This window comes from Ylistrum balloti, unplaced genomic scaffold (genome assembly GCF_031769215.1).
Source record: "Ylistrum balloti isolate Yb309-2 unplaced genomic scaffold, AGI_CSIRO_Ybal_v1 Utg369894, whole genome shotgun sequence".
NCBI classification, from domain to species: domain Eukaryota; kingdom Metazoa; phylum Mollusca; class Bivalvia; order Pectinida; family Pectinidae; genus Ylistrum; species Ylistrum balloti.
This window is the reverse complement of record NW_026782025.1, coordinates 1,002,866-1,021,509: the sequence shown is the minus strand read 5'-3', so window position 1 is coordinate 1,021,509 and position 18,644 is coordinate 1,002,866. Positions and strand designations below refer to the sequence as shown.

The following is an 18,644-nucleotide window of genomic DNA, read 5'->3' as shown; positions in this document are numbered from 1 at the left end:
GGTTAAAATTGCCTTTCTTACACCGAGGATTATAGCTAACACAAAGTTTCTAACCTGCATACAGAAACACAAAATGAAAATTTGAAATAAATCCATAATGAGTTACGAGTTGAGGTGTTTTCTGAGTCTTATTCAGTAAAATGTGTAGATTTTTGCTGAAAATCTAAAGGAATCAAGCATAACAAGAAAAAAGTTAGTACTAATCATTTTAAAGGGCTTTCTAGGAAATCACAAATTTCAAATCATCTCCATGCCTTGTATGTATATAAATAAACACATCATGAAAAGATGGAAGCATGAGCATCAACATGTGTAAATGCATAGTATCATAAGAACTTGTTTTCTGTTAAAGTAAGGGATGGCTATTACTTATTGCAAAACATCAAAATACATAAATTAAAATCAAATGTTCATCAGACGCCTGTATCCAACCTACTGATCTTCTATTTAGTTTCTGATACATGACTTATGAGTAAGGTTGTAGTTTCTGATACATGACTTATGAGAAAAGTTGTAGTAATATGATATGAGTCAAAATGATATAACAGGAAACAGTCATAACCCCTCATAAAATCATATGAAAGAAAAGTTCTCTACATATGTATCAATTTTTTCACTTTCACTTTAAAACATGAGCTGCATTACAACAGACAAACATCCATCCAATTATACAAAACCTTAAAAACATTAAACATTGCCTTTCTCATTTTCTTTCTATTACAGGAAACACTAAATTTAGATGATTTTGAACAAGCTATAGAACTGTTCGTACAATGATTTACAAGACAAATGAGATAACTGATAATAAAACTCATTATCGTCCACTTTATCAGAACATGACCTTTACAGTAACACGTCATTAATACTGTCACTGACAGTTGACATCACTTTATTACCTCATCTTTCAGATCTACTAAAGTCAATGTTATCCATGAACAAGAGGCCTAATCTGGGGCCTGTATGATCACTCCCCTTTTACTTAACCAACTTCTATGCACTTGTAAGTGGTTAACAAATTCATTTAAATAGCATTCTAGCAGAGATACGTAATGAGCTAAATATCAAGACCTCTGATCCTTTGACCTCAAAACTGGGTCAGAATGCTATATATACCTTAGTGTCAAAAATCAGTATATTTATATAATCTTTGTGAGTGATATTAAACACATCACAGCACACAGTTGATAAGTTTCTAGTCATTCAGATTGTTTAATAAACACACAAATTGGTGTCCCTCAACCAATGACCAGACCACAAATAAGGCCAATATTGTTTATATCATTAACAACTAACATCAAACAAGCACTCAGGTAACCTTAAGTTTCATGTTGTATTCCTGTAATTCAGAACAAAGTCATACCATGAGTTGGATTATAATATAAGGGTACATTAAAATCTAATGGGGAGTTAAGATGCAGCGGGGAAAACATAATCTAAATTCAGGAGAGTATATATTGTGATAAAAGAAATGCTGAAGTTGCCAAGTAAAACCACACAACACTGTGACAGAACAAATCAGGCAGACTTACTTTGTTCTACAAAGGGAACAGAAAATAATAGTTGAAATCAGTAAGATATTGTCTGTATGGGTATCTATTGGGTATCCCTAATTTTAATTGGGTCTTACTTACTTTAATGTGTCTATCTACAGCTGTGTCTTAATATAGTAAGAACAGAATATTATGGGACATGTAAAGGACGAAAGACACCACACATTTAAACAATTCAGATGATTACTAATAACCTGTCTATATTTTTAGGGGACAGATTACAAGCGAGGAACATATGTCCAATTGAATAATTTTGCTGGTTGATCAATTTCTCTGCAAATTAAAAAAGTTTTTAAAAAATCAGGTAAGTGAAAAATGGCATTAAATGATTCAGCAAATTCTGTGTTAACAATATCGTGCACAAAAGATTGGTTAGAAGTGCATATTAACAGAATAAATGTAGAGGTAATCAACAGAAGTACATTTATGTTGAAAGTGTTTCTCTACGACTATTTGTTATAATAAAGTATATCTTTCTAGGGTAAACAGTTTCTACTCAATCTAGCAGATAAAATAACCTTGATCACTTAACTTACAAACTAGCTATCAAAATACATTGATACGTATCAATCATGCTGCTTTAAAATATGAGAAATATGTTGAATTTCCATTCTTCAAGATAACGTCCATTCAAATATATCCAATATCTGGTTGTTTAATATCTCATTTCATATAATTAGACTTTAGATTTTGATCATTATGAATGCTATTTAACATGTATTTTTAACATGTAACATTTTTTGCAAAAGTTTCATCTTTATGGTTGGAACAAGATACTGTTCAGGATTAAAATTCTGTTATGTTCAACCTAAAGTATCCTCCAGTTCTTCAAGAAAAATCCATGCTGCCAAAACTGCGAAAAAACCAGCACGAAACGTTCCTCACACTCGCTAGAGTTAAGGCCAGGTTAAGTACAACAGTTACACAGTCTAACAGGTGATCTACACATCACCTTACAAATGCACAGATCAACAATTTTGTGCAATATCTAACACTCAAATTATTCTTCTTAAAATGTGTACATCAACCTTCTGATGTGGTTCCTTTACCATGTATGATGAACAGCTAGAAGATTACTGGATCATATCAGAATGTCTTCAGTGACTCTGGAGTGTGTATAAAGTCTTACTAGATACAGTTCTCAATCAACTTATTCAACATAACAACTAGACCCTGTAGCTTTCTCTCCAAACCACGCAATCAATATATTGCTTGCTCTTTAAAACAATAAAATGTTTCTTGCTCTCTAAAACCATAAAATGTTGCTTGCTCTCTGAAACCATACATAAAGGTTACTTAACTATACCACATAACATAAATTGCCCAAATAAGTAATACAATGTCACTTGCTCATCCACACCAACTTACTATCTAACTTGTATGATATCCTACGTGAAGTCTCACCATCCACTTACCTGATGAAAACTATAGCTGACACATCAGCCATATTACCAAGCGTGACATTGTATCAAGATCTCTCCAGATGTGTACTTGCTCTCTACCAAACCACATCACACAAAATAAGTCACTGAGTCTTATTCTTTAGCTTTTCTCCACTATGTTCTTTCTTCTTGAGACCTTCATGTGTTATATACTTGCTGCGCCCCTCTTAAGACCTTCATGTGTTATATACTTGCTGCGCCCCTCTTAAGACCTTCATGTGTTATATACTTGCTGCGCCCCTCTTCAGACCTTCATGTGTTATATACTTGCTGCGCCCCTCTTAAGACCTTCATGTGTTATATACTTGCTGCGCCCCTCTTCAGACCTTCATGTGTTATATACTTGCTGCGCCCCTCTTAAGACCTTCATGTGTTATAATGCTTGCTGCGCCCCTCTTGAGACCCTGTGTTATATTCTACATGCATCCTAAAGTTGTAAGAGATAAATATGACGTATTTGAACCTTGATTTTTCACTTACTATACCTACCATTCAGATATGACCCAGTTAATACCTTGTTCATGGCAATACATTGGGTAAGAAAGCATAGCAGAAGACTGTTTCTATACAGACAAGCGTATAGAAGGTCAATTCATAATATTACCTGGAGGTGAGTTGTTTGGTCGGAGAATGGTGAGCTGAAGAAAGTGTGAATGACGTTCATCACTATTTCTGTCACATAGCTTTCTAACACTGTGTCTGCATGGCGTCGATCATGGGTTGCTGTTGACACCTAATATGTAAGAGTAGAATAGAGAGGCATAATTTACGCAAAATGCTCCAGCAGCTTGCTTTGAATTGATCAAATACGTCCTAAAGTTGACATACATAAAAAATTTCTCCATTTAAATAAATAAATTTTCCCCCTTTCTTAATTGCATAACATGTAAGTTTCGGCTATTTAACAACTCTAATTAAAAAGCCCTTTTTTCAGCATTTGTCATTTTCATCATAATGTTAAATAGTGAAAAGAAAAAAGATATTTTTTACAAATTCATCTGTTCAAAGTCTTTCCCCTCAATCACAAGAACTAAAGAGCATTCACTCTCTGTAATTATCTCACTTTCTTGCAATATATGTCACACTGTCAGAGTCTATCACAGGGCCCTAAATTTTTATGTTGAACATCTCGGCTATCTTCGGACAAGCCAACTCCCCCGTTTGAGTAAGAGTTTGGGGCTTAGCACGCTGTGCTGACTGAAGATTAAATGCAATATAAAATCGGTGTAGAAACTAACTGTGCCCATATCTGTTAGGAAGTTCTCAAACAGGGTCCACATGTGATTGCTGGTGTAGATTTCCTTCATCTCCACCTCCGTGTCAATATAACAGTGATTCAGAAAGTTAATGTATGCACTTTTCACCTGAAATGACACATTATGAATCATACTAAAAACATGTCAAAAAGTTATAAAGATTTACTTCTTTAACAGAAATAAAGGCATGGAAGACCTTCAGTTTTGATGTACCAGTTGTTCATGAGTTGGGAAACTCATTGTATCAGAAGCACATGGCAATGTACAAGGTTTAAGTCTGGAATATACTTAGGTCACTGAAGACTGAAACTTTTACCATACAAAATAAATCATTGGAATTCAACAGTTGTCTTTTGTAGCTCTGACAATGCGTTTAATAGTATAGATAAACTGTAGTTGTGAAATCATGTATGTTACCTCCGGGATACAGTCCTTGTCTGTGACAACTCTGACAATGTCATCAAGTGGGAGGAGGGAGTGACATTTGATCTCTGTGTACACATTCTTGCCCTCAGTACAGAGAGCCAGCAACTGTACCAGGTTGATGTGGTAGACAAGGGGGCTCATCTGGTCTGTTCTGTATCGCTCAGACTTCATTAGATCTAGGAAGGCCTCAAATGATGCTCGGTCATTGTAAAACAGGAGGACTTCCTCACCAGCATTCACCAGCTATTTCAGACGAGAAAAATCACACGTTTTCTCTTAGTCATGAACAGATTTTCCGTGGTTCTCTTTTCAATCAAAATATTCACATTTTGATAATTATTTGTTCGATAAAACAATTTGATCATACACATTTAAAATGTGACAACACTAAAATGGAATGCATTTGATGTATTTCCAGAAAGTCTTTACCTGAGATAACAATATTGTGTTTTTGATGCATGTTCCATTATGAACACTACTTGGAGAAATAGCATTCAGAAGGCTATAAATACAACATTACCCACACTAAAAATTTCACTTCTCATTCTGCTTTATGTACTGTTATTTTGTGGCACTTCTATAAATGGGCAGGTTTTGTTGATATAAGAATAACACCTAATTAAAATTGAGCAATTTCAACTAGATCTCGCTTACAAAACTTTAAAATTTAAATTCACCATCATCCTGGCCTATGACAGTTCCAACATGTCTAGACTTCAGACATCACAGCCAAATTGAATAAAAAACTTACCTCTGCCATGACGAGATCCTGACATTTCTTGATATATTCTCCCTCCGTCTTAACGAGAGTCTGAAGGAACTTGAGGTATGGTACATGTCTGCCATGCGTCTCTATACAGTGGACAAAGTGCTGAATAACCCGATCCTGTACTTCGGTACACAAGTTGAGATTATCCTGGAATATCGCCTGCATCGTGCGAGCCTCCAGAAGCTACAAGTAGTCAATTATTTTGTAACCATTCAGTTCATGGTATAAAAGTAACATACACATTTTGTTTATTGTGATGATATTTTGCAATCAGTTTAAAAAAATGAAACAGAAAGCTTTAAGCCAATATAGGATGAAGAGAATATGTTGAAATTTATCATAATACAAATAGATGAACTTAAGGTTTAGAGGAGACACACTGTTTGCTCTTGCCTTGTAGATGTCTAGTAAATCAGTGTTAAATAGGGGAGCAAAGTTTATACATATTTCCCCATTACCAAAACTTTTTCAAGTACAGGCTTTCATAAGGCTATGTTCTAACATCATGAGATGTGTCTGTTCTTTTCAGTGCTACATACCCCTGGGGTGAGGAAGAGGTCAAGACTCTGGTGCAGTAGGCCCTGATTTTGAGGGTTACCCAAACAGAAACTCTGCAGGAATTCATGAGCCAGTCGCATGATCTCATGCATCCGTGTATCATCATTCTGAAATATGAAGTCTGTATATTAACAACAATCACACATAATGCAATATAGTACAAAATGGAATCATTATATGTATAGTTACTGTTATATACGTCATGTGATCAATATCTCAATGCCATTAAATTTTTTAAATGATTTCAAGAAATGAGACATATTGGCAGTGGAAGTTATTATCAAAGTGTTCACAATGGATATTGCTCATTATGAGAAATATATTTTTTTAAAACATTCTATAAACAAATATAATTACAATATTTATCAGTACCTGTTCATACGGTATCTGGAGCAGTTCAAGGATGGCAGAGTGAGCACTCATGTTTCTCAGCAAACGCTGTTCATGTCGTCTTGCTTTTCTTACACCAGGTTCACTTGTATTCTGTACACACAACTTGGTCAGTCTCTGTAATATCTGTGACAAAAATTAAAATCTCAGACATGTAAAGATATCAATCTCACAGGTCTTCTGCTCTGTTCGGCCATTTTACAAATCATATTAAATCTTGTAGAAAAAACTTCATAAAACAAAAATTTTATATCATTCAGCTTATTTCATTCCAGTAATCCTTTTCATTACTCTGGTACCTGTTGTAGGATTAATTGAGTGATTCATAATTTCTATTTCTTAGGTTTCATCTCACATTTAACTACAGACTACCATATGGATTACTTCCACCATTCATATGAATATCATCACTTGACTTGTTTTTAAATAATAAGACACTGTGAAAGAAATAGCATCTTGCAGCATGCTATCAAGCATTTTTTTTCTTTTTTTTTCACTTCGTTTGTCTGATGGGAAAACACAATTATAGTCATTTTTCTCAATTAATTTCAAAGTTTAAATTGACCAAGATTTAGTGAAATCATTACCGTGATATAGTCTGATAGGTTCAGGCCTCAAATTTAACATTTTTGTCACTTGCTGAAAACAGCAAGTGCCTTAAATTTGTACTTGCTAAAATGACTTTTTACTTGCTATTATCGCAAATTTCCATGTTCTAATAATGTGTTTTGTTTTGTGATTTATAATGTATTACTTTGCTTCATCCAATATATATCAACATTATAGAAGAACTGCTTTGTCCCAATATTTACACTTTGAAAATCAAAACTCAAAACAATTCAATTATGTGAAATGTTAGGAATAGACAGGCACTCACAGTTTGCATCTGATGAATCCATTTGCTAAAAAATGCAAGTCATTATTTTTTCTACTTGCAATTCTTGGATTTCTACTTGCAATTAGCCAGTAAAAAGCCTTAAATTTGAGGCCTGAGGTTTATATCCTTGTCATTTAATAGTTTGTAGTGTCAACATACCTCCTTGATACGTTTGTAGTTTTTGCTTGCCTGTTCATCTATAGGAGGACCCAGTTCTAGATCTATGGCTGATCCTTGATCTTTAGATATATTCTGAAAAAAAAAATATCAATACCATCTGATGTAATGTTATATTAATTCCTGACTTTTAAATTTGACAATTATAATACAGCCAAACTTACTAGCTTATATAACTCAAAAAGCAAATTTCCATGCAAATTTTTTTTTTCTTTTTTTATCTTAATTTTTGATGAGTTCAGGCTAAATTTTGGCTTATTAAAATGGCAATTAGATATAACTAATACTTTTGATAAAACTAGGATGTTAATCAAATGTTATGAATTTCCAAACCTCAGCATGCTCAATCTGACTTTCAGACAAATGTCATACCTAGCATGGCTTTGATAATATTAGTGATTATCCGTGACTTACCAGTTGCTGTGGTTTTGCTTTCTTACTAATCTAAAACTCTTTACTTATTTTATTGTAACTTTAAATATATTAGTGGTTTTTTTATTGTTTTATTTTTCAATGCGAACCCATATCGATGGCTGTGTTTTTGCCTTCTTCTTTCCCTCTTTTCCATCTTTGTCCTCCTATAATAAGACGACAATGGAAATCAACACACTGAATGGTAATGATATCATAATGCTAACTCATTTTTATCAGTAAACCTAGAAAAATGTACTCTCTTTTCAAACAATTCATCAAACCACTTTATCTCAGATTTAGACGTAATTTGTCAGACCGGGACTTTCTGCTGGTGTTATAAAAGTCTGAATCGGGATAAGTATAAATAGTACAGCAGTTTGACTTGGCAAGATTGAGGTCATTTGAAATAAAAAATCTCTATAGGAGAAAGAATCTTAACTGCAATAATACTTTCACAACTATGAACATAAGATCACAAGCTAATCAAATGTTATAGTTCAGTGTAAAATGTATTGTATTACCATATGTTCCCATTCTGTATAGATTCAGAGCCTCATGGGAGATTGCCTAACTGACTTATACTCTCTAACATAAAGATATTTTATTAATTCTTTTCTAGACAGACAAAGACTTGTAAGCAGTATTACCATTACATTATTGTAATACCATACAACTAGATCTGACCTTGTCACCACTGCCAGATTCGTTGGCTTTTTTCTTTGGTTTGGGTGTCTCGGCAACAGATTTTGACTTGTAAACCCAGAGCTCTGATTTCTCCACTAAATTCCTTAGGTCTTCCAAGTCTGTTTTGATCTGTTTGTAGTTCTCCACATCAGCTGCTGTCACAAGCAGCTGCACCTAAAACACAACAAGCAAGTAGAATCACTTGGAATTGGATATGTACAAAGTCTTGTCTTTTCTCAAGTCTTCAAACTGAGATGTAAAGGTCCCTGAATTCAGGTAAGATCGGTTTGATGTTAAACACACACAGGCTTGCAGGACTCCCTGTCTCTATAGTGAGATGTTGCAACAGGAATATAAGGAACCCAAAAGAGCACAAGCGGCCCAGGGACCTAAACGCTCACATGAGTGAACTCACAAACTGAAACAATTGGAATGAATGTGTAGTATAGAGAAGAGAAAATGAGGAATGAGACTTGTCCAGGGATGGAAGTTTTACATTCAGACCCACCCATCCTTCAAAAGTATTTGATTCTACAATATCTGGGTATTGAGAATAGTTTTGAAATTTCAGTCATTTTGATCCTTATTAGCCACGCCCATCAGCCCTTTGGGGGTCAACCAGAGAAAAGCACCTTAAGACCATTTCATCCATGAAGAGTATTTGATTCTACAATACTTGATTATTGAGAAGGAGATATCAAAAACTTCATTAAATATGACCCTTTCTGGCAATGCATATCAGCCCCCTTAAGGACTGCAGGATTACTTGTTTTTGCCAAAAACATATATCAACAGAATGCACAAAGTGCCATAAACAAGAACCAAGTAGTTACCTATAAGAGGTCCTGTAAAAATTTCTGTCTGCAACTTATAGGAGACATGAGTAGTTACCTGTTTGAGGGTGAGACTCACTATCTCCTACTTACCTGTTTAAAGGCCTTAAGACTTCCTGTCTTTCACTTAAAACAAGCACAAGGTGGAGTAAATTACCTGTTTGAGGGTAAGACTTACAGTCTCTGGCTTACTTGTTTACAGGCTTGTAAGACTTTCTGTATCGGACTTAAAAAGACACAAGGGTGGAGTAGTTACCTGTTTGAAGGCCTGTAACACTTCCTGTCTCTGACTGAAGTGTCTAAAAAGGAGCTGTAGTGCCCCAGACACCAGGGTAGGGTAGTTGTGCATCACCAGGTTAAGCAGGACTCTCAAGAACATCTTGCCCCCTTGACCATCCAAGTCTAACTCAGCTGTTGTAGAGCTGTAAGAAGCAGACATATAATATAGACTCAAATCACAAGTTATCACAGAATTATAACAAATATACTTATATTTTTAATGGGTCATCACAACACAGAAGTACTGTCTCAAAAGTTGGGGTGGGGAGGTGGAGGGGAGGTGGAAGTGGAGGGTAGGAGGTACTTACTACAGGTTAATGAAATAGTATTGGTTGGTAATTCTACTGATATATATATAGTTTCTTACAAGGCTTGGGTGTATTTAAGCATTGAACTATTACCATATGGTAGTATAAAGTCGATATGAATACAATTTGGTGACACACTATTTATCTGTCACCCAAATTGTATTGATATCGACTGTATACTACCATTTGGTCACAGTTCAATGCTTACAATTACATTCATAAAGATTTTTTTTTATTGCAGCTAATAACATGTTTAAATTTGCTGCTTACCATATCATTGACATCATCAACTTCAAATACCAGAACAGCCAAAATTTTCCAGAAAGAATAATACCGTCCCTAATGCCATCATAGATGACATACAGATTTTGCACAAATTTGATTTTATTTTAGACAAAAATCTGTCAAATTATATTAAATGCTTCCATAAAAATAAGAAATTCATTGCATTAAATTCATTACACATGATGCAATTCCTAAGAAATGCTTGGATGAAATGACCAATTGGATGGCTAGACATGACAATAAGTGTGGTAAAAATAATGATATCTTCCTCTGTTATCTATTTTGAAAAATATACTCTACACCCATGAAATGTTGCATTGGCAAGAACCCTGGGGCTGGTGTCATTAATGTATTACTAGGGAATGTGATCTGCGAGACATGGGTATTTTGAACACATGGTTAATCATGAGATACAATTTGACCGGCAGTAGCGAGGTCTACATTCTGTTTATCAGTAGTTTCCTCACTAGGGAGTGAAATGGTGGACAAAGCTGTACTCAAAGCTTTTTTCTGACAAGAAGAAACATTTCTCATGTAAGACCTTAATGAAGATTCATTTTTGTGAGAGGACATAAACATTATACCTGAAATTGGATTGTATGTATGCAAGCTCTTTTTATTTATGATAACTGGTGGCCATGTTTGTTTACACTGGAGACACTATCAGCTGTATTCATACACTGACCTCATCACTGTAAATTGAAGTATACTGTCTCATATACTACAATTTGTTGTACTAACGACATATAGGCAAATGCAACACATAATATAAATATAACTGGATAAACACTGTTTTCCTCAGCTTCGAATTTTGAAACTTCCAAGGTTGTAACTTACCTGCCTCCAAATATTTCCTCCGCCTGCTGACCTATACTTTCAAGGTCAAGGCCTGTCAAAGTAAACCAATCATGAATTATACGGGTAAACATATGAAAAAAATGAAGACACACAGATTACAAGAAAAAATACTTGTATAAATGATGTACATACAAATATCTTCTATGTACACAATTATAAATTCTTGTCTTTTGGCATGATAATGCTTATAAAATTTTAACAAAATAAAAGATGATTACTCATATTGTATTTTAAAAACTGATCTCTATTTTTGAATCAAACTATAAAACATTCATTTTTTTTAATTCAACAATAAAATGAATATGTTTCCTGATAAGTTGGGCAATTCCAGTAAAAGAAATCTTTCTAGAATTAACTTAAATAGTTAACATTGGAATGTCAAACAGACCATTCAAAGAAGTGATTAAATTTTCATTTCTCAAAATATGTATAAAATAATTTCACAATTTGATAACAAATATTAGTGCAGATTGAAAGCAATAGCTAAATAAGTGATGCATGCAATGTAAACCAAAATAATACACAAACAAACATAAACTGTTATGAAAAAAACATTTCTCAAAACCTACTAGACAACAACTATATATTTAACCAAAAGAAAATATGGCAGCTAGTATCAAACTTCACATTGAAAATAATAAACAAGTAAAGGATGACATAAGAGATGAAATGATACAAACATCAATAATGTATGGACAAATATTGGGATACATTTGGCGTATTATAATATTGAACCATGCTCAACAATCATAAACATATGGTGGTACATTATCGTCAGATACACAAAACTTTTCTATTCAATATACCTAACACAATAAAAGTACCCCAATACCGGGTAAGTCAAACTTATAATCTAGTGAAATGGCAATACTATTCCTCAGTTAGAATGATATGTCTCAGATAATCAAGCAGGTATTTCAGCAGTAGTTCTATCACATTGTGATCTACCAGAGATTTTTTCAATATCAACAAAGAAATCTTTTCTGCATACTTTAAGATGGCAAATGGTATCAAGATAGGACATTATACAAGCAGAGCTTCCTTGTATAGCATGATCAATTTTGTATTTACTCAAGTTAGTGTATTTCTTCCTTGTCTTAGACCACCTGGAAAGTCGTAGAATTTTCTATTACTTCAGTAAAGAATGTATTTTTTCACACCAAATTAATTCCAGCAACTTTCTGCAATATTTTCGTAATACATATGTACATGTACTCTCACTTTCGCAAAGTCAATTCCTCTTCTTGCCTGACACCACAGACAACCTATTATATCAGGCATATATTTTTAAAGAATGAAGCAGAAAGATGGAAACCAAGGATTTAACAAATTAAAACAATTTGAATATCTGATATTGTGTTTACTGCAGATAGATTGTTATTTGTACAAAAAGATGGAGATTTGTGAACAAGGACTAATCAGGACATTGTAGTAGGTATATTATAGGAGGAAGGTTATGGTTAAAGTACACAGAATACGGTCATCTGGATAAATTAAGATACACTAGGCTACTAAATAACAATGTGTGACAGGTATTAAAGAGAAGGTGAAGAGAAGGGAATCAGTTCTCCTAACATTATATTGGAAGTGTTTGTCAAATTTAAACAAACATACATGATCATTACAAAAGGTGAGGTCAAGTCACTATAACTATACGTTAATAAGAATAAATACCAGTAGATGTTTTGAATATTTGAATTTTAAAAATAGGAATTTATACACCTATAGATACTGTGATTTTCTCTCTTTACACATTGTTGTTTTAATTATCTTTCTCTCAAGAACCACACATTGTATTCTCCATGATATGACAGACAATACCAAACTGAGTGAAAATCTTTCAGTCTTAATTCACATTTTTCTTTCATTTGAGCTGTAAAACAATCATAAATCCTTTGGATAATCTTAGATAGAAAGACAAAAGTACTTAAAAAAAGAAAAGAACTTTCCATTTTTTCCCTTTATTTTAGTCCTTATTTCTCAAAGTAAGAATAATCTTTCCATTTTCCTCTAAATTTCTTTGTTCTTATTAAAATAATATCTCAATTTTTCACCATGTATTCTTTTTCTCCTAATTTTCTCAGTTCTTGTTTCTCAAAAGTGAAAATAATTTTTCTATTTTTTTTCTTATTTTCCAAGTCCTTATTCTCAATACTTTTTGCTAACAATGTTCATTGCTGTAGGCTCGTTGAATTTCACTAGGACTGTAAAACTGTTAATCTTAACACATATAAATTTGATGATAAATCCTTTTTCATCCTCATCTACTTAACAAGACAAAATTGATGGATCAGATTGAAAATAAGTTTCATATAAATCAATATATAACAACAAACATAATCATTATAGAGAAATCATTTGATAGAGACTGCAGGAAATATTTGATCCATGTCCCTCTAATGTAAAATCTTTTTTGTTTAAGGAAAAATTTGATTGAATGGCAAGCTAGGCTAACATAAATACTCTATAGATCAAGAATCATTAGGCTCACATAAATACTCGCCAGATCAAGAAATTAGAATCATTAGGGCCACATGAATACTCTATAGATCAAGAATCATTAGGGCCACATAAATACTCGCCAGATCAAGAAATTAGAATCATTAGGGCCACATAAATACTCGCCAGATCAAGAAATTAGAATCATTAGGGCCACATGAATACTCTATAGATCAAGAATCATTAGGGCCACATAAATACTCGCCAGATCAAGAAATTAGAATCATTAGGGCCACATAAATACTCGCCAGATCAAGAAATTAGAATCATTAGGCCCACATAAATACTCTATAGATCAAGAAATTAGAATCATTAGGGCCACATGAATACTCTATAGATCAAGAATCATTAGGGCCACATAAATACTCTATAGATCAAGAAATTAGAATCATTAGGGCCACATAAATACTCACCAGATCAAGAAATTTGAATCATTAGGCCCACATAAATACTCGCCAGATCAAGAAATTAGAATCATTAGGGCCACATAAATACTCGACAGATCAAGAAATTAGAATCATTAGGGCCACATAAATACTCTATAGATCAAGAAATTAGAATCATTAGGGCCACATAAATACTCTATAGATCAAGAAATTAGAATCATTAGGCCCACATAAATACTCGCCAGATCAAGAAATTTGAATCATTAGGCCCACATAAATACTCTATAGATCAAGAAATTAGAATCATTAGGGCCACATAAATACTCGCCAGATCAAGAAATTAGAATCATTAGGGCCACATAAATACTCACCAGATCAAGAAATTTGAATCATTAGGCCCACATAAATACTCGCCAGATCAAGAAATTAGAATCATTAGGGCCACATAAATACTCGACAGATCAAGAAATTAGAATCATTAGGGCCACATAAATACTCTATAGATCAAGAAATTAGAATCATTAGGGCCACATAAATACTCTATAGATCAAGAAATTAGAATCATTAGGCCCACATAAATACTCGCCAGATCAAGAAATTTGAATCATTAGGCCCACATAAATACTCTATAGATCAAGAAATTAGAATATTAGGCCCACATAAATACTCTATAGATCAAGAATCATTAGGGCCACATAAATACTCGCCAGATCAAGAAATTAGCATCATTAGGCCCACATAAATACTCTATAGATCAAGAAATTAGAATCATTAGGGCCACATAAATACTCTATAGATCAAGAAATTAGAATCATTAGGGCCACATAAATACTCTATAGATCAAGAATCATTAGGGCCACATAAATACTCACCAGATCAAGAAATTTGAATCATTAGGCCCACATAAATACTCGCCAGATCAAGAAATTAGAATCATTAGGGCCACATAAATACTCGACAGATCAAGAAATTAGAATCATTAGGGCCACATAAATACTCCATAGATCAAGAAATTAGAATCATTAGGGCCACATAAATACTCTATAGATCAAGAAATTAGAATCATTAGGCCCACATAAATACTCGCCAGATCAAGAAATTTGAATCATTAGGCCCACATAAATACTCTATAGATCAAGAAATTAGAATATTAGGCCCACATAAATACTCTATAGATCAAGAATCATTAGGGCCACATAAATACTCGCCAGATCAAGAAATTAGCATCATTAGGCCCACATAAATACTCTATAGATCAAGAAATTAGAATCATTAGGGCCACATAAATACTCTATAGATCAAGAAATTAGAATCATTAGGGCCACATAAATACTCTATAGATCAAGAATCATTAGGGCCACATAAATACTCTATAGATCAAGAAATTAGAATCATTAGGCCCACATAAATACTCGCCAGATCAAGAAATTAGAATCATTAGGGCCACATAAATACTCTATAGATCAAGAAATTTGAATCATTAGGGCCACATAAATACTCGCCAGATCAAGAAATTAGAATCATTAGGCCCACATAAATACTCGCCAGATCAAGAAATTAGAATCATTAGGGCCACATAAATACTCTATAGATCAAGAAATTAGAATCATTAGGCCCACATAAATACTCGCCAGATCAAGAAATTAGAATCATTAGGGCCACATAAATACTCGCCAGATCAAGAAATTAGAATCATTAGGGCCACATAAATACAAGAATCATTAGGGCCACATAGATCAAGAAATTAGAATCATTAGGGCCACATAAATACTCGCCAGATCAAGAAATTAGATCAAGAAATTAGATCATCATTAGGGCCACATAAATACTCATTATAGATCAAGAAATTAGAATCATTAGGGCCACATAAATACTCTATAGATCAAGAAATTAGAATCATTAGGCCCACATAAATACTCGCCAGATCAAGAAATTAGAATCATTAGGGCCACATAAATACTCGACAGATCAAGAAATTAGAATCATTAGGGCCACATAAATACTCTATAGATCAAGAAATTAGAATCATTAGGGCCACATAAATACTCTATAGATCAAGAAATTTGAATCATTAGGCCCACATAAATACTCGCCAGATCAAGAAATTTGAATCATTAGGCCCACATAAATACTCTATAGATCAAGAAATTAGAATCATTAGGGCCACATAAATACTCGCCAGATCAAGAAATTTGAATCATTAGGCCCACATAAATACTCGCCAGATCAAGAAATTAGAATCATTAGGGCCACATAAATACTCGACAGATCAAGAAATTAGAATCATTAGGGCCACATAAATACTCTATAGATCAAGAAATTAGAATCATTAGGCCCACATAAATACTCTCAAGAAATTAGATCAAGGCCCAAATTAGAATCATTAGGCCCACATAAATACTCGCCAGATCAAGAAATTAGCATCATTAGGCCCACATAAATACTCTATAGATCAAGAAATTAGAATCATTAGGGCCACATAAATACTCTATAGATCAAGAAATTAGAATCATTAGGGCCACATAAATACTCTATAGATCAAGAATCATTAGGGCCACATAAATACTCACCAGATCAAGAAATTTGAATCATTAGGCCCACATAAATACTCGCCAGATCAAGAAATTAGAATCATTAGGGCCACATAAATACTCGACAGATCAAGAAATTAGAATCATTAGGGCCACATAAATACTCCAGATCAAGAAATTAGAATCATTAGGGCCACATAAATACTCTATAGATCAAGAAATTAGAATCATTAGGCCCACATAAATACTCGCCAGATCAAGAAATTTGAATCATTAGGCCCACATAAATACTCTATAGATCAAGAAATTAGAATATTAGGCCCACATAAATACTCTATAGATCAAGAATCATTAGGGCCACATAAATACAGAGAAATTAGAATCATTAGGCCCACATAAATACTCTATAGATCAAGAAATTAGAATCATTAGGGCCACATAAATACTCTATAGATCAAGAAATTAGAATCATTAGGGCCACATAAATACTCTATAGCCACATAAATCAAGAATCATTAGGCCCACATAAATACTCATTTAGAATCATTAGGCCACATAAATACTCTATAGATCAAGAAATTAGAATCATTAGGGCCACATAAATACTCGCCAGATCAAGAAATTAGAATCATTAGGCCCACATAAATACTCGCCAGATCAAGAAATTAGAATCATTAGGGCCACATAAATACTCTATAGATCAAGAAATTAGAATCATTAGGGCCACATAAATACTCGCCAGATCAAGAAATTAGAATCATTAGGCCCACATAAATACTCGCCAGATCAAGAAATTAGAATCATTAGGCCCACATAAATACTCGCCAGATCAAGAAATTAGAATCATTAGGCCCACATAAATACTCACCAGATCAAGAAATTAGAATCATTAGGGCCACATAAATACTCGCCAGATCAAGAAATTAGAATCATTAGGCCCACATAAATACTCGACAGATCAAGAAATTTGAATCATTAGGCCCACATAAATACTCACCAGATCAAGAAATTAGAATCATTAGGCCCACATAAATACTCGCCAGATCAAGAAATTAGAATCATTAGGCCCACATAAATACTCGCCAGATCAAGAAATTAGAATCATTAGGCCCACATAAATACTCACCAGATCAAGAAATTAGAATCATTAGGGCCACATAAACACTCGCCAGATCAAGAAATTAGAATCATTAGGCCCACATAAATACTCGCCAGATCAAGAAATTAGAATCATTAGGGCCACATAAATACTCGCCAGATCAAGAAATTAGAATCATTAGGCCCACATAAATACTCGCCAGATCAAGAAATTAGAATCATTAGGGCCACATAAATACTCTATAGATCAAGAAATTTGAATCATTAGGGCCACATAAATACTCGCCAGATCAAGAAATTAGAATCATTAGGCCCACATAAATACTCGCCAGATCATTAGAATCATTAGGCCCACATAAAAATTTGAATCATTAGGGCCACATAAATACTCGCCAGATCAAGAAATTAGAATCATTAGGCCCACATAAATACTCGCCAGATCAAGAAATTAGAATCATTAGGCCCACATAAATACTCGCCAGATCAAGAAATTAGAATCATTAGGCCCACATAAATACTCGACAGATCAAGAAATTTGAATCATTAGGCCCACATAAATACTCGCCAGATCAAGAAATTAGAATCATTAGGCCCACATAAATACTCGCCAGATCAAGAATCATTAGGGATACATTTGTTAATTTAGTAATAGGGTACCACCAATGAAGTCTAATAACTACAGACTCTACAAATCTCTCATCTCATCATGACATGATCAAAGTACTACAAAATTCTATAAACCTAACCAATGTCCGCTGGTGTGCCTTTTTGGGTTAATAAGGGAATGGGCCTTTTTAGGTCAATAGGGGAACACATTCGCTGTGAAAATCATATTTTTAATGTTTCTAATTGTTTTTGTAGTTACTCATATTTCTTTTTCCCAATAGTTCATTTCTTTTCCCCATCCCGAAAAAAAGGGACCCACTTCATATCAACCAAAAAAAGTTTTGTTTGGAGAATGTTATTAACACATTATGTGGACAAATAGCTTGTTATACAGATGGTAGGAGGGAAGAATGGCTAG

At 33.8% G+C, this 18,644-nt stretch overlaps 1 protein-coding gene across 1 annotated transcript in view; it reads right to left on the bottom strand.

Moving 5' to 3' along the window:
* LOC132546531 (inositol 1,4,5-trisphosphate receptor-like) overlaps positions 1–18,644 on the bottom strand; it is a 111,149-nt gene that overhangs the window by 30,243 nt on the left and 62,262 nt on the right. The window contains exons 25-36 of the mRNA XM_060210250.1: positions 11,086–11,137; positions 9,633–9,798; positions 8,544–8,717; positions 7,967–8,023; positions 7,428–7,520; positions 6,374–6,517; positions 5,983–6,108; positions 5,426–5,626; positions 4,666–4,917; positions 4,231–4,356; positions 3,597–3,725; positions 1,530–1,535 (exon numbers count right to left, since the gene is read on the bottom strand). Coding sequence (XP_060066233.1) covers positions 1,530–1,535; positions 3,597–3,725; positions 4,231–4,356; positions 4,666–4,917; positions 5,426–5,626; positions 5,983–6,108; positions 6,374–6,517; positions 7,428–7,520; positions 7,967–8,023; positions 8,544–8,717; positions 9,633–9,798; positions 11,086–11,137 — 1,526 coding nt within the window. The remainder of the gene's footprint in view (positions 1–1,529; positions 1,536–3,596; positions 3,726–4,230; positions 4,357–4,665; positions 4,918–5,425; positions 5,627–5,982; positions 6,109–6,373; positions 6,518–7,427; positions 7,521–7,966; positions 8,024–8,543; positions 8,718–9,632; positions 9,799–11,085; positions 11,138–18,644) is intronic.